Raw genomic sequence first — 15,902 nt, 5'->3', positions numbered from 1 at the left:
CCATTCCATGTGTGAATTTTTTTGTCAACATTTGTTTTAAGTAATAACCTTAATTTGCCCTCCATGAAAATGTTTCCATTTTTGGTTATTTAGCAGAAGCCTTTAACCAGAGGTACTTAAAGTGCATTCGTACAAACCCACTGAACTCTGTCTCCGTCGAGGTGATTGTTGGCCTCTATGGCTTCTTCCACAAACATCATTCTATGAGCGCTGGATATTGAGGGCCAGCCTTCTCTTGGCAGTGCCTGGCAGGTTCGGTACCATCCACTCACGGATGTGTGATCTAACTGTTCGCTGGGATTATTCTAACGCTATTATTTTGTACCATTTTCCTGATATGCATAGTTAAAACTTCATCTCTAACTTCTGTAAAATGCTCTTTGGTCGGCAAAGAGAGGTGTTGCCTTTTAGGGTCATTTCTTTCATCTGTGGAAACAGGGGGTTTTATAAAACAAGACATTTAACATATAACAAAATAGAATTGAAATACCAATCACAACAAACGTAAAATGTACCATTTGTAATTCAGTAAAATTACGGAATTGGTAAAGGATTTGAATTATTTTAGCAAGGCCCTGTATATAAACATTAACTTTGAATAACCATGACTGTTTTAAGGTACTGGACGTACGGCGTATCGCCATACAGTATGTAAAGCAAATGGGAAGAACAGTGACATGGATCCAACAAAGACCAGTGGACCAATACTGAGAAACAAATTCTTGACTGGAATCATCAAAAAAATACCATCGGTTTTATTGCAGAAGCATTACAAATCATTGAGCTCTAAGTGGGGGACAAAGGGCCCTCCACTGACAGGTTTAACTACAGACAAAAAAAGTACTGTTCAGAACCAAAGTAGAGAAAAAAGGAAAAAGAAATACCAGCCTGTGCAGTCAATGTTCACGTTCAGCCTCGACGTGAGAATCAAGACACTCTTGGCACATTTATTCGTTTATATTTCAAAAGGTTATATAAAACAAAGTTAAAGACATTTCAATATCTTAAATCAGTCTTCTTTCTCCCAATGTTTAAATAAAAACAACACTGACAAAAGGAGTTCCCCATGCACCGTGACTCCCACATAGACCGCTACAGACACACTGCCGTGTACTGTCGCATCCCGGAGAAGAAGAAACAAGCCACACACGCTCGGCAAATGTCACCCCCACACCACAGATAAAGGGCCCGGTCACCCTGTCCCGGGGGTTACCGCGGTAACATCAAAGCCGGTATTATTCGCTTCCAGAGTCGTCCCTTTCTCTGTGGAAGGAGCCAAGGGAGGGAAAAAAAATCCCCTCATAGGACAAAAAAAGGGGGGAGATTGTCTGTGTGTGAGCTGTGTGTAGATGGAAAGAGGAGAAATAAATAATGTACAGTGCGGAGCGCTGAGGAGAAAGGGAAAGAGTGATGGATGTAAGGAAAAGAGAAGGGATGGTTGGATGACAATGAGGAGGGTTCAGGGAGAGGCTGTGCCCATCCAGTAAGGCAAGATTTCATTCTTCCAAACAAAAACCACACCAACACTGTTGGTCCTGTCAGGACATGCAGATTTTTTTTTTTTTTTTTGCTATAGCTTGAAAATATGGCAATTGCTTGAAAAAACACATGCAACTCTGGATACATAATGATGTTTGTTTCAACCAAAGGGGGGGGGGGGGGGGGGGTCAGACCCCAGTAAGGACAGCGTGTGTTCAGTCAGAAGTACATGTCTTGGAAGAGGTTCTGCCCCATCTCGATGTAAGCCTCTTTCTCCTGAGAGCTCATCTGGTCCACCAGCTCAGGTCTCTGGCTGACCTCCCGGTAGGAGAAGGACCTCCCTCCTACCGTCACCATGGGCTCATCGTCCCCCACCTCCTCAAACTCTTCGTCGTCATCGTCATCCTCCATCTCCATGCCCGTCGGCCGCCGCTGGACCGTGGCGTGAGCCACAGGCGGTGGAGCCCCCGGTGAGTCCTCGTCTGATTCGCTGGTGTCACTCTCCGAGTCGCTGGCGTTGGCTGCTGACGAGGAAGTGAGAGCCCTGGCTGCCGCTCCGGCCCCGCTTCCTGCCGGCCCAGCGCCACTTCGCTTCTCATGGATGAGCAGGGCCCGCATCACTTCCTCGTTCTCGTCCAATTGGCCACCGCCAAGTCCGGCTGCACCCGTCTGAGATCCTGCCGCGTCTTCTCCGGCTGAGAAGAGGAGATCAAGTGTCAACCAGCAGCGCCTCATCGACTGTGTCCTGGCACAGCCAAGCAATTTAAGCCTGTTCCTCCAGGACACATGCAAAACTTAGCCAGCATGGGCTCAAATCCAATCCACAGGCCATTTAGAACACATTCTCCTACTTCTCAGCCCTGTCTCTAACCAATTTACATACAAAGTAAAAAAAAATTAAATATATATTTCACAATGTGAAACTTACTTCAACCTTCATGATCTTCTCTTAGGACTTCACTTAATTATGATTAGTGGTTTTTAATTTCATAGATATTGGCTGATTGTTACTCCAGTAGACCAAAATGTGAACACGTTAAGTGTCATTAAGTGTCCTTTATCTGGAAATCTACAGCCTCTGGAGCCAGTAGAGGAAAGCCAGAGGTAGTTCCACGACCCAATAAAAAGGCTTTCCATGAGTCCATCTGAGAATAAGGGGCTTCAGTTACTCGGCAACATGAGACTTCTGGATTACACCCCAGTCAGACATCAGGGTTAGGCAGGATAATGAAACACCTGATATTGCCAAGCACTAGGCTTCACTTGAGGAAACCATGGTAGAAATGATTAGAGGAGCCTGGTAGATCTGTAAATCCCCACTCTGGCACTGGCTAACAGGGGAAGCACTAAGCTAACTCTGCGTGTTGACATGGAGCACAAGGAATCGGTCTTCAGTGCAACAGAAATGTGTCCAGACACATTGATGCTGTCAAGTGAAAAGTTACAGGTCATATGGTGAAATATTCAGGCAAATGTGACCATAATGGCTGCGCCGTAGAGCAATGCAGCCAGCAGCGTACACGTAACGTTACAGCAGTGTAACAGTATACCCGTAACGTTACAGCAGTGTGACAGTATACCCGTAACGTTACAGCAGTGTGACAGTATACCAGTAACGTCACAGCAGTGTGACAGTATACCCGTAACGTCACAGCAGTGTGACAGTATACCCGTAACGTCACAGCAGTGTGACAGTATACCCGTAACGTCACAGCAGTGTGACAGTATACCCGTAACGTCACAGCAGTGTGACAGTATACCCGTAACGTCACAGCAGTGTGACAGTATACCCGTAACGTCACAGCAGTGTGACAGTATACCCGTAACGTCACAGCAGTGTGACAGTATACCCGTAACGTCACAGCAGTGTGACAGTATACCCGTAACGTTACAGCAGTGTGACAGTATACCAGTAACGTTACAGCAGTGTGACAGTATACCAGTAACGTTACAGCAGTGACAGTATACCCGTAACATTACAGCAGTGTGACAGTATACCCGTAACGTTACAGCAGTGACAGTATACCCGTAACATTACAGCAGTGTGACAGTATACCCATAGCGTTACAGCAGTGTGACAGTATACCCGTAACGTTACAGCAGTATGACAGTATACCAGTAACGTTACAGCAGTGTGACAGTATACCCGTAACGTTACAGCAGTATGACAGTATACCAGTAACGTTACAGCAGTGTGACAGTATACCCGTAACGTTACAGCAGTATGACAGTATACCCGTAACGTTACAGCAGTGTGGATAAGGGAGCTCACCATTCTTAAGTGGGTCTGGATCACTGTACGTCCCTCCGTGCACGGTGCTCTCCGTCAGCCAGACGGGCCTCTCCCTGGGAGCTTTGCCCTCACTGGCCAGCCTCCTCTGGTGCTCCTCCTGCTCCCCCATGCTGATCTCCACGTTCTGGGTGTACATGTCTGCATACGTCGAACCCTTGGTGGACCAGGCCTCACGGTGGTGGCCGCCAGCTGCCGTCCCCGCTGCTGCGGCCGCGCGGTCCCGACTGCCGGAGAGGTCAGGAGGTCAGTGTGACAGGACAGACACACAAGAGTCTGGGACCAGCAGAGCCCAGACGTTTCCTCGTGAACCCCGAACACAGACTGTCCGACAGCAGCTAAGAAGCGGCATGGCTGTGACAAACCTCTGTTTCAGGGCAGGGATCTCGCCGGGTTCGGGCTCCAGCAGGTCGTTGGACAGGTGAACATCCTCGGTCTCCCTGAGCAGCACATATATGGGCTCGATCTGCTCGTTGAAACGGGCCACCAGGGTCCGGGCGTCCTTCTTAGGCACCGCAGACTCATCCTCCTCCACCTCAGTCTGACAGAAGGTGCAGCGAAACGTCCCTGGGGGGGGGAGAGAGAGGAAGAGCAAGAGATGGGTATGAGTTTCAGGCATCTAGATATGGCGCAGGGCTTGGTGCTGTAAAAAGGCTTGGCACTGTTAAAACGCTTGCATTTACATGGCTGATGAATATGCATGTAAGTGCAGCTCCAGAGAACAGATAAGACTGTGACTGTGTGTGTGTCCCTCAGCTCTGCTGGCGAGGTAGTTTCACAGCCCCCCCGCCATAGAAAACCCATCTACACCCAGCCACGGGGCGCCAGCGTCCAGGCAGATGGAGAAGAAGGCAGGAGACTTCAGACTGTAAGAGGGTCGGTTGCTATCAGTTTAGAGACATATAACATCACCCGATAATCACCACTATCACTTCCTAGCGGCCTGACAACGTGCATTGTTATTAATTAAATGTTTTATTTTTTTTAAGAACTATTAGCTCAAAGGCACATGTGACAGGAGGGGGTTGAGAACTGATGAAAACGTTTATACGGCTGAGCAGTCAAAAGTTTAAGTGGAAACAAATGTGTTTAAACAAGCTGTTCCTCTTTGGTGGGAGCTGTGGGCAGAAGACGACGATAGCAAAGAAATTCCAGGGCACGGAGCACATATCGGCAAAACGTGACAGTTGTTCCGGGGACCCATTTATGCTGAACAAGTTGTCACCACATGGCTACAGTGTTTTCTTTGGCTTCCTAAAATCAGCCTCAACGTGGGCTTTGTTGATTAATGGCATCCTTCCTGGCACCCTACCGTATCGACCAGGTTTTATTATGGAGTACCTTCATTTCTATCGCATTCAGTTTACTGTTCAACAACATGATGACTACATAGTCTGAAGTGAAAATAGTATCCCTGCAGACTGATGCAGCGGGGGCATGAGTCACAACCAACAGAACTTTGGAAGAACTTTGTGTTTCTGGAGGACTTTCCAGTTTGTACATTGACAGACGAGAAGAAAAAGAAGGAAAAAAGGAAATGTGCCAAACAGAGACAGGGGAGCAGATGTCTACGGGTGGGAACACCCTCAACATGACAGCGAATGGTATCGACCAGCAAGAGGCCAAGAAAGGTGCGATCTCGCGTCAGACCTTTCACATAAACACACATTTCTCTCTTTCTCTCTGACACATTCCAAAACACATCACTTGTCGCGGCAAAAACACAGTCTGGTTTTGTCCCTCCGTTTCGGAAGTCCTCTGGGCTTCCGGCATAAGTGACACAGCACCACAGCCTCCAATGAACCAGATAGTACCAACAGAAACAAAATGGCCGCCGGCTAACGAGAAGGTGAGCTTCGTCAACACTGACACCTCCACACAGAGGAATAGTGACTGACAAGAAGGGAGGTGTCACATTATCATTACTGCCGCAGGATGGAAGGAGGAGAGGTGACATGACAAAACTCTGGCAGACAAACAGACCAAACTCTCTGCAAAAAGAAAATCTAAATGAAAAGCATAAAATAACTCCTTAGTAACAACTGCCAAACAGCGCTATCAGGAGAAGTCTGATAACACAGACGAAGTCAGCAGAGGAGCAGAGAAACCTAGACTTCATCAAGCACGCAGACATGCAGGCACACCAATAGACAGGAAGACAGACAGGCGATTAATGAGATTTATAACAATGTTACAACAGCACTGCCTGTTGCACTGTAGTCTTGAAATAGTCTGTGGTAGTCAGTCTCCCTCGATTAAATCCTACAGTCTGACAACAACAGTCTGGTAGTATTCTATGGTAGGCTGTTAGTAGTCAGTCTGCTTCCATGTATCCTACAGTCTGACAACAACAGTCTGGTAGTAGTCTGTGGTAGTCTGTTAGTAGTCAGTCTGCTTCAATGTATCCTACAGAATGACAACAACATAGTCTGGCAGGAGTCCAGGGCTAGTCAGCCTCCTTTCACTATGTAGTCTAGCTCAGATGGGGCTTCGGTCAGACACCATTGGAGATGGTCTTAAACAGGAGAGACCAGAAACGAGGAAAGAGAGTGTGTTGCTACATGAGTTCTCCCACATACAGGTTCTACATACAGTATAACACTGTGTTTTACCAGAAAAGACCTACAAAGGAAAAAATTAAGTGCCAGTGGTGTCCACCACCACCACCACCACCGTTATCCCCTCTCAGACAAAGAGAATAAAAGAAAATCATTTTGTCTTTGATTCTCATCAAGATAGCGCTTCGCAATTTACACATAATCACAGGCGAAAAGTAGAGTGTTGGCTGGCTGACATGCTTAGACTAGAGAAGGCAACAGAGAGCCTCAAGACAATTAGACTGGGTGACTGAGACAATGAGCCCCGAGGAGGCCTTTGTCACGAGAAAAGAGGAGATCTGGAACTATCCGAAATCCTAATTACAGCTCATCGCAGACTTTGGTAGATTTCTTTGTTTGTGCCCACACTCCCTTTCCATTCGCCTTAATGCTTATCAAGTATGAATATGAAGTTAGCCCCCACCATTGACAGTTATGAGGTGGGGGGGGGCAAAACCCCTGAGCATCTTTTGTGAAGAAGGCCAAGCTACATGTCGGTACTGGGACAGCAGATGGATTAAACTGGGAAGCAAGCGACTGATTGCGTTATAGGCACAAACAGGGAGTTGGAGAAGACTGCCCGTCTGCGTTTGATGTTCACTCAATTTAAAGGTAAACTCACTGAAATGCTGTCACAAGTAGTAGAGCAGATGTATAAGACATTGCTGTTACTGTCACACACAAACACACACACACACACACACACACACAAGCTGAGAAGTTGAACAATGTACTTTTGCTTTCCTTGTCGTTGCAGAAACGCTCCCACTATGCCGTTTACCTGCATCCATGACATTTAGCTGAGTCCACCCCACGAGGAGGCCTCTAATGTAATGGGTTTGGACCCGGGCTTGACTTCCAGGTTAATCAACGGACTCGAAGGAAGTGAATTCCAGAAAACAGATTATAAAGGTTCATATACAAGGATGAAGGTAGATTTAATTTCCGACCAGTACTGACCTGTGGATGCTTGGTGTGTCCAAACGTTTGACAGGCTCAGTATAAACATTACTTTTTTCTTACGCTTTTATTCACTGCATTTCCTATTTCAAGAACTTTATATTCTGTATTGAGCAGGGCTCATTAGTAAAAGAGGGCTGATTCCCAATTTGACCCACTTAAAATACACAGTGCATTCATTAAGTATTCAGACTCATTCACGTTGTCCACATTTTGGCAAGTAACAGCCTCATACGCATTTTGTCCCCCATTAATCTGCACACATTACCCCACGATGACCAAGCAAAAACAGGTTTTTGAGAAATCATTGCCAATGTATGAAAAAAGAAACATCACATTTAAATAAGTTTTAAGATCCCTTTACTCAGTGCTTTGTCGAGGCCCCTTTGGCACCGATGACAGCCTCTAGGCCTCCACAGATCCTCTCTTTAGCGCCATCAGGCTGGATGGGGAATGTCGCTGCACAGCCATGTCCAAGTTTCTCCAGAGATGTTCCATTGGGTTCAAGTGCAGGCTCAGGCTGGGCCACTCGAGATCATTCAAATGTGTGTCCCAAAGCCACTCATGCGTTGTCCTGGCTGCATGCTTAGGGTCGCGTTTGGGGCCTGCTAGAAGGTGAACCTTCACCCCAGTCTGAGGTCTTGACCGCTCTGGACCAGGTTTTCATGAAGGATTTACATATGTCAACTATGGCAATGTCATGGGTTGGCTGTTGCTCTGACACACAGTGTCAACTATGGTAATGTTGCAGCAATGTCACGGCTTAGCTGTTGCTCTGGCACGCACTGTCAACTATGCCACCTGATATATACAGGCATCTATTTTCAAATCGTGTCCAATCAATTGAATTTACCACAGGTGAACACCAAACAAAATGAAGAAACATCTCAAGGATGATAAATAGATACATAATGCACCTGAGCACCATTTCGAGTGTCAAAGCAAAGGGCAGGCATACTTATGTAAATGCCAGATAATTGTTTATTTTCTTAATACATTTACGTATTAACCTAACAAACTGTTTTTACTTGATCATTGTGTTATATTCTGGTTAGGGTGATGAGGGAAAACCTCAATTTAATCCATACAGTGAGAGAAAAAAAAGTATCTGATCCCCTGCTGATTTTTGTACGTTTGCACATTCACAAAGAAATGATAGTCCATCATTTTAATGGTAGGTTTATTTAAACAGTGAGAGACAGAATAACAACAAAAAAATCTAAAAAGTTATGAATTAATTAGCGTTTTAATGAATGAAATAAGTATTCAACCCCTCTGCAACCCCTTGTAGGCAATCACAGGGGTCAGACGTTTCTTTTAGTTGGCCACCAGGTTTGCACACATCTCAGGAGGGATTTTGTCCCACTCCTCTTTGCAGATCTTCTCCAAGTCATTAAGGTTTTGAGGCTGACGTTTGGCAACTCGAACCTTCAGCTCCCTCCACAGATTTTCTATGCGATTAAGGTCTGGAGACTGGCTAGGCCACTCCACGACCTTAATGTGCTTCTTCTTGAGCCACTCCTTTGTTGCCTTGGCTGTGTGTTTTGGGTCTTTGTCATTCTGGAATACCCATCCACGACCCATTTTCAATGCCCTGGCTGAGGGAAAGAGGTTCTCACTCAAGACGGTACATGGCCCCAACCATCGTCCCTTTGATGCGGTGAAGTTGTCCTGTATCCTTTGCAGAAAAACACCCAGAAAGCATAATGTTTCCACCTCCACGTTTGACGGTGGGGATGGTGTTCTTGGGGTCATAGGCAGCATTCCTCCTCCTCCAAACACGGCAAGTTGAGTTGATACTAAAGAGCTCGATTTTGGTCTCATCTGACCACAACACTTTCACCCAGTTCTCCTCTGAATCATTCAGATGTTCATTGGCAAACTTCAGATGGGCCTGTACATGTGCTTTCTTGAGCAGGGGGACATTGTGGGTGCTGCAGGATTTCAGTCCTTCACAGCATAGTGTGTTACCAATTGTTTTCTTGGTGACTATGGTACCAGCTGCCTTAAGATCATTGACAAGATCCTTTTGTGTAGTTCTGGGGTAATTCCTCACCGTTCTCATGATCATTGCAACTTCACGAGGCGAGATCTTGCATGGGAGCCCCAGACCGAGGGAGATAGACAGTTTTTTTGTGTGTGAAAGCCCAGACCTGAATCCAAATGTGAATATGTGAAGAAAAAGGTTGACAAAAGTTGTTCACAACTATTTTGCAAAGAAGAAAGGGCAAAAATTGCTGCATTCGCATGTCCAAAGCTGGCAGAGACTTATATAAAAAAATATAGATATAATCTGTAAAGGCTACGGGGCCTCTACCAAATATTGACTGAACAGGGTGAATACATATGAAATCAATTATTTTCTGTTTTGTATTTGTAATTAATATACAACAGTTGGTAGGTCTAATTTTTCACTTCGACATTATTGTCTTTTCTGTGATGATCAGTGCGGTAAACTCCTAATCAAATCCACGGTGAGTTCACGTTGTAACATAATAAAACATGGAAAAGTCCAAGGGACTGAATACTTTTGACAGCCACAGAAATACTATTCTATTTACTACTGTCATTATCAATATTAATGTCTGCCATTGGTCAAACTATAGTTGGCCAATGACATTCAGTTTTAACAACAACTAGAGAGACTCAAAAGCAGAAAGGATTCTGATCGATTCCCACGGTATCCATGAGAGTCGCAATCCAAAGATGTGTTACAGGAAGTGGTGGAAACATCTGCAGTGTCATTGGTTACTCCCTACGATGAGGCGCTGAGTGCTGCTGACCCTTCAGAAACGCACCAATCATATTGGGCAATGTTGAACCCTGCCCCCAACCCCCCTGCAGGCAGGCCTAGTGCCGGAGTACTGCCAGTGCCACGGCAGCACCACCTGATATGGACGGCAGGAAAAGAAGTGCCTGAGAGAGACGGCATCTCAATAGAGTAGGGAAACAGCAAAAAAAGGGTGTGAGCAAAAAAAATTCTCCGGAGATTTTCCAAACTTTAGTCTTACATAAGCCTGCGGTCTGAATCGATACGCTTCCTTGTCCTTTTCAGGGGCCTTTAAGAGAGTGGGCACGACATGTTTGGCACACCGGCTAAAATGTATTTTAGATTGTGACGTTGATAGTCAAAGCATGTCTTATCCGCCAAAGACCTTCCATTAAGCCAGTAATTTATGAAGGCCTCAACCACTAATTAAGCCACTCCAGAAAGTTTTTAAATGGGTATCAAGGTTATTCTATCAAACAAGTTAAAAATGGCAATTTGATGCCCATGAAAAAGTTGGAAAGGTCTCATCTAAACAGGGTGTCAGGGTTTCCATGATTAGGGCATCTGATGTGTAATCGAGAAGTTGCCAGTTTGAATTTTGTGTGGCCAAGGTCAAAATCTGTTGTTCTTTATCTGAGCAAGACAAGTAAGCATATTTTACATTCAGCAAAACAAAAATGTATTTTGTAGACCAGCTGTTCAGTTCCAGTGTGTAGTTCTAGCAAAAACTACGGTATAATTACACTTGTGCTTCGTCACAATACATACATTGAAGACTGGCATGGTATTAAGAAAACAGAAAATTCATGTTTTCATGACTTTGAAGACAAACATTTGATGTTCCTAGCCAATAAAACTCCAGAATGTGCCCAAATGAGTCAAACAAAAGATCAGTTTATCTGCCAAAGACAATAACTTATTTTCACGACAACCATTCAACTGTAAGAAAAGAAAATGTTGACGCTGTCCTAGCTCTCGGTCTGTGGCTTTTATCCTTACTCAGTGGAGATGACACTACAAACCTGCTGAGAGCAACTACACAGATGTAATCAATGCTGGTTGAGGCAACAGTGAGAACCACTAAAAGCAACTTTGCACCCAACTCTGCAGACATTTTAAGACATGCCCTTCCCCTGCAGAAATCAAAACTAACAGTTTCTTCTAAAAACAGCTCAGCTTCAAGCCACCATTTCTGGTTCACTGTATTTGTATGCAGGATGACTGGAGCACTACCCCTTAGCGGACTGTCTTCCACACCGCGTATCCTAGCAACAGCTCTGGTTCACTGACGTCTTCCTGTTTGGCGGAAGACAGAGTGCTCACAGCACGGCGCGTCACCTTGACAGAGAGACAGTCAAGACTTCACCCTGGTGATGATGAATGCGTGGCTAATACTGTTATGCAACGGTGCAACTAAACTTCCATATATTTCCGGACACACATTAGCAATGTGGGGCAGACCAGCGCAGACACACGCCTGGCAGTGCCAGCTAACCGTACAGTGTACGGACTCTACCCCCGGGTCACAAGACCAGTCTAGCTTCCTGGAGCCAACCTAACACTGTACGGCTTCTACCCCCGGGTCACAAGACCAGTCTAGCTTCCTGGAGCCAACCTAACACTGTACGGCTTCTACCCCCAAGCTACAAGACCAATCTAGATGCCTGGAGCAAACTGGACACATTGTACGACTTCTACCCCTAAGCTACAAGACCAATCTAGATGCTTGGAGCAAACCGGACACTGTAGGGCTTCGACAGCCAAGTCACAACACTAGTAAACAGCGAATCAAATGGCAAATGACAAACTGTACACCCACATTCACACATGTCCACACAAATGCCCATGCTCATGGCTTTGCTCTCATCTTTTTTAATGTTTCCATCCACTGACATCTATTCTTCTCATTTGAATACAATTACTATATTGCCTTCTCGTTGTCCTTCAACGGCATCTTTTTTTTGGTAGGCACACAGTCAACCACAAGGCCTGTCGTATGCCGGATGTGCTGTGAACACAAATGCAATTGATTTGGCACAGACAGCAGAGCGTGCCATAGTGCCCTGCTCCCGGCACAGCAGGGGCAGGACGTGACGTTCTGTACCAGCGCAGCCTGGACATGTGCCAGTCCTCCAGGCGAGGGAACGAGGAACGAATAGACACCAGCCTCCTCCCTCTGTCACAGAGACTGCCCCCCCCCCCCCCCCCGTCGGCACTAACCAGGACCCCGGTGTGTAAGCGCACGGGCACAGCATTGCACTGGCGCTGAGGACGACCGTGGCATTAGCCGGCGCTTAGGGAGCCGTGTGTCTCTATTAGGCCATTAGCTTGTTATGACCGCACCAGTGGACTCCTGCTCAATGTTTGTCTTGGCGGCCGCAAGTCTTTGGCTATTTTATGAGCTCTTAGTTGAATTGAATGAACCAGAGTTAGAAATGAATTTGTTCAGAAATTATATAAATGCCTCGCTGCCACTTAGGGCTAGATAATCACAATTATCTTCCAGGTGAAGCAGGAACTACACTAAAGGCTAATCACTCCCACAGCTTGTTCAGAGCATAGCCAGGGCCCCAGAACCACTTTATATACAACACCATTACCAATTAGAGCTTATTGGTGCTGAATTTAAGAATCCATAGGCCTAATTCTATCACCAGGTGGTCTGATTGGCTAATGCACTAACTGGTAACTGTATTGTTTATAAAGTGGTTCTGGGGCCCTGGTTATGCTCTGAACAAACTGGGGGAGTGATTAGCATTTAGTTTAGTTCCTGCTTCACCTGGAAGATAATTGTGATTATCTAGCCCTAAGTGGCAGCGAGGCATTTATATAATTTCTGAACAAATTCATTTCTAACTCTGGTTCACTCAATTCAACTAAGAGCTCAGAAAATACAGACAATATTCCCCAAAAGTAACTCCCAATTTCTCATCCTTGGAGCAGAAAATTAGGAGAATAATCAGAAAGCTTATTATAGGAAACATTGCAGAGTAATAATGAGTTTTCACAACAAGCGTAATTCTGGACGGTCAGATGTCACACTAGGCTTCATTGAAGCACTGCTCACTAAGACACTTCGAAATCCTCTGTGAGACCTTTACTGGTGCTGTAGCTAATTAAAGAGGCATTGCAGGTTTTTAGACAACTATTTGTAAAAGTGATGCTGTTAAGCCAAAAAGGGTCCCTGAATTGGGTATGATGTCATGTATGTGCAGATATGTACACCATGCCACCCCAAAACATGAGCTTTCAAACTTGGAATTTCATGGCTATCTGATTGTGATTCTACTTATAGATTACGCACATAAACAGCATATTATCCAGCTCAAAAAAAAAAAAAGAATTTGTTCCTTGCAACAGCCCCAGACTGCATCTATAAAGTACAGGTTCGGAAAAAATTAAGAGACCACTGCAAATTTAACGCTTCTTTTCCTGACAAAAAAATTTCCTTTTCAACTTTTTTTGGAAAGAAAAAGGTGCAGTGATCTTTTATTTTTTCCCAGAGCTGAGAGTTTAAACATCTTCTGATGAAGGACAAATCATTCACAGGTCTGGGGCCTGGTTCCCTGACTGGGCCTGCATGTCTGGGGCCTGGTTCCCTGACTGGGCCTGCATGTCTGGGGCCTGGTTCCCTGACTGGGCCTGCATGTCTGGGGCCTGGTTCCCTGACTGGGCCTGCATGTCTGGGGCCTGGTTCCCTGACTGGGCCTGCATGTCTGGGGCCTGGTTCCCTGACTGGGCCTGCATGTCTGGGGCCTGGTTCCCTGACTGGGCCTGCATGTCTGGGGCCTGGTTCCCTGACTGGGCCTGCATGTCTGGGGCCTGGTTCCCTGACTGGGCCTGCATGTCTGGGGCCTGGTTCCCTGACTGGGCCTGCATGTCTGGGGCCTGGTTCCCTGACTGGGCCTGCATGTCTGGGGGTTTGTTCCCTGACTCTGCTTGCCGACCAGGGCCCTGCTCCATCCTTTCTGCCCTGTTGGTGCCAAGAGAGCGTGTAGCTGGAGTACCACTGTTTATCTTGGCATCTACTGCCATCTAGTGCAAAATCTCATGAACAAAAAGCAGCAACAGACATGCCTGAAAGGCAGCCTATGTTACAACTCCCCTCTCTGCCCATTCCTCCAAAGAAAGGCCAAATACACAATGCTTACACATGCCCTGTTCTACACACACGTGCATACACATAAGTGTTGTGTGTGTCTGTGTGTGTGAGAGAGAGAAATGAAAATAAGTGTTAACATAGACCTTTTCACTCTGCCCCACCTCCTCTCTCACCTGTCATGGGGTCAAACAACTGATTGGCCTCCAGATCAGTGAAGGTGCTGAAGCAGCAGGGACAGCGGAATGATGCCCGGTTGGTCGAGTCCCTCTCGTCCGTCTCGATGCGCCGCCGCATGTGATCCAGCTTGTACTTGACCACGTTGACCAGCAGCCGGTAGTTTATGAAGTAGTAGTTGTGGCGCGTGGTCTTTCCATCCGGCGCTGTCTCCACCCGCATGCGGCACTTGACGAACTTGTCCCCCTTCAGCGTGTTGAGCACCGAGCGCAGCTGCTTGCGGTCGAACTTGAGCAGCTCCAGCATGTCCTCCTCACGGACACAGGGGTTACGTATGAGGACATCCAGGGCCAGCGCATGCTCCACACCGTAGAAGCCCCGGACAACCTGCTTGGCCAGACGCTTCAGAGACGCTGGGACCTCTGTTAACACTTCTGGTTCTGACATGTTTTATGCTAAAAAACAAAGTGTTTCCAGAATACAGGGCTAATAGGTAGCCTGAAAGGCCTTTTTGGGTGACAGTTGAAAGATGGAAAATGCAAGGCAGAAATTAGATGTTCTTGAGGGGAGAAACGAGGCAAAGTTCTATGGGGTCCTTCTCTTTGGTGGTATCTGCAATGGAAATGGAAACATGTATATCATATACCATAGAAGGCAACACATCACTACCTGAGCAGGACTAAATGAAGGTTCAGCACTTCCCAACTTTATGTTTATACAACCGTTTCAAAAAAGAAAACAGGAAAACGTGTTTGGCAAACGTGAGTGTACAGCGGGAGGCAGGTAACGAGGTTAGCTAGTATGTATTTTATAAATGATAGCTATATACTTGAAATAGATTAATTGACTTGGTCGCAGTAACCACGAGGTTAGCCAGCATGTGATTCATTAAATTATACCGTTAGTTAACTATACTCGCGAATTTAAACGAAATAAATAGCATTCACACCGGCAAGCTAACGTTAGCATCTATGCTAGCGAAACTTGTCTGATCTATCTAGCTCGAAATCTCAGTGAAGATAATGTATCTACTAAATGAGCAGGTAATATTAGTATTCTTATTACATGTATGTATTATATGTAGGTTACAACACGTGTGAAGAACAGACAATACGAACCTCACTCAATAAAATGTGCTCTTTTGTAGCAACTTGAAAGCGTGAGGCTCATGATCTGCCTTGTACTTTTTCAGTATTTGTTATTTTACCAGCGTCTTGTCAGCGACATTATAAACCTACTTCCGGGTGAAGAAATTCATTTTTTCTTCAGAATAAAGGCTCACCCAGTAAGAGGACTTTCAATCAACATTTTACAAATAATTCTCAGAATATTATCTACGATTTATTTTGTTTTACATATTTAATTATATATTTTTTTTTTTACCATCTTCCATGGTCACAGAAATAGTGAAACATACAACCAATGTAGAAGAAAAACAATAATAAAATAATCGTAAAACCTTAGTCCAGTCTACTCATTAGAGACCCCACAACACAGAACAGGTATTTTGAAGAAATATCCAAAATATGG

The 15,902-nt window shown here is 45.5% G+C and overlaps 1 protein-coding gene across 2 annotated transcripts; it reads right to left on the bottom strand.

The window, feature by feature from the left end:
• Nucleotides 1-732: 732 nt before the first annotated feature.
• On the bottom strand, nucleotides 733-15,605 carry gtf2e1 (general transcription factor IIE, polypeptide 1, alpha). 2 transcript variants are annotated; one of them, XM_010902901.5, is made up of 5 exons: nucleotides 15,491-15,605; nucleotides 14,372-14,984; nucleotides 4,135-4,336; nucleotides 3,752-3,996; nucleotides 733-2,174 (listed from the first exon to the last, which is right to left on the bottom strand). In XM_010902901.5, the coding sequence occupies exons 2-5, from the start codon at nucleotides 14,817-14,819 to the stop codon at nucleotides 1,699-1,701; spliced, it is 1,371 nt and encodes a 456-aa protein (XP_010901203.1). In that variant the 5' UTR covers nucleotides 14,820-14,984; nucleotides 15,491-15,605; the 3' UTR covers nucleotides 733-1,698. The 2 variants fall into 2 exon arrangements, with proteins under 2 accessions (XP_010901203.1, XP_010901204.1); XM_010902902.4 differs by lacking the exon at nucleotides 15,491-15,605 and adding an exon at nucleotides 15,202-15,387.
• Between the last annotated feature and the right edge of the window lie 297 nt (nucleotides 15,606-15,902).

This window comes from Esox lucius, chromosome 20 (genome assembly GCF_011004845.1).
Source record: "Esox lucius isolate fEsoLuc1 chromosome 20, fEsoLuc1.pri, whole genome shotgun sequence".
NCBI classification, from domain to species: Eukaryota; Metazoa; Chordata; class Actinopteri; order Esociformes; family Esocidae; genus Esox; species Esox lucius.
This window is presented reverse-complemented; position numbering and strand designations above follow the sequence as displayed.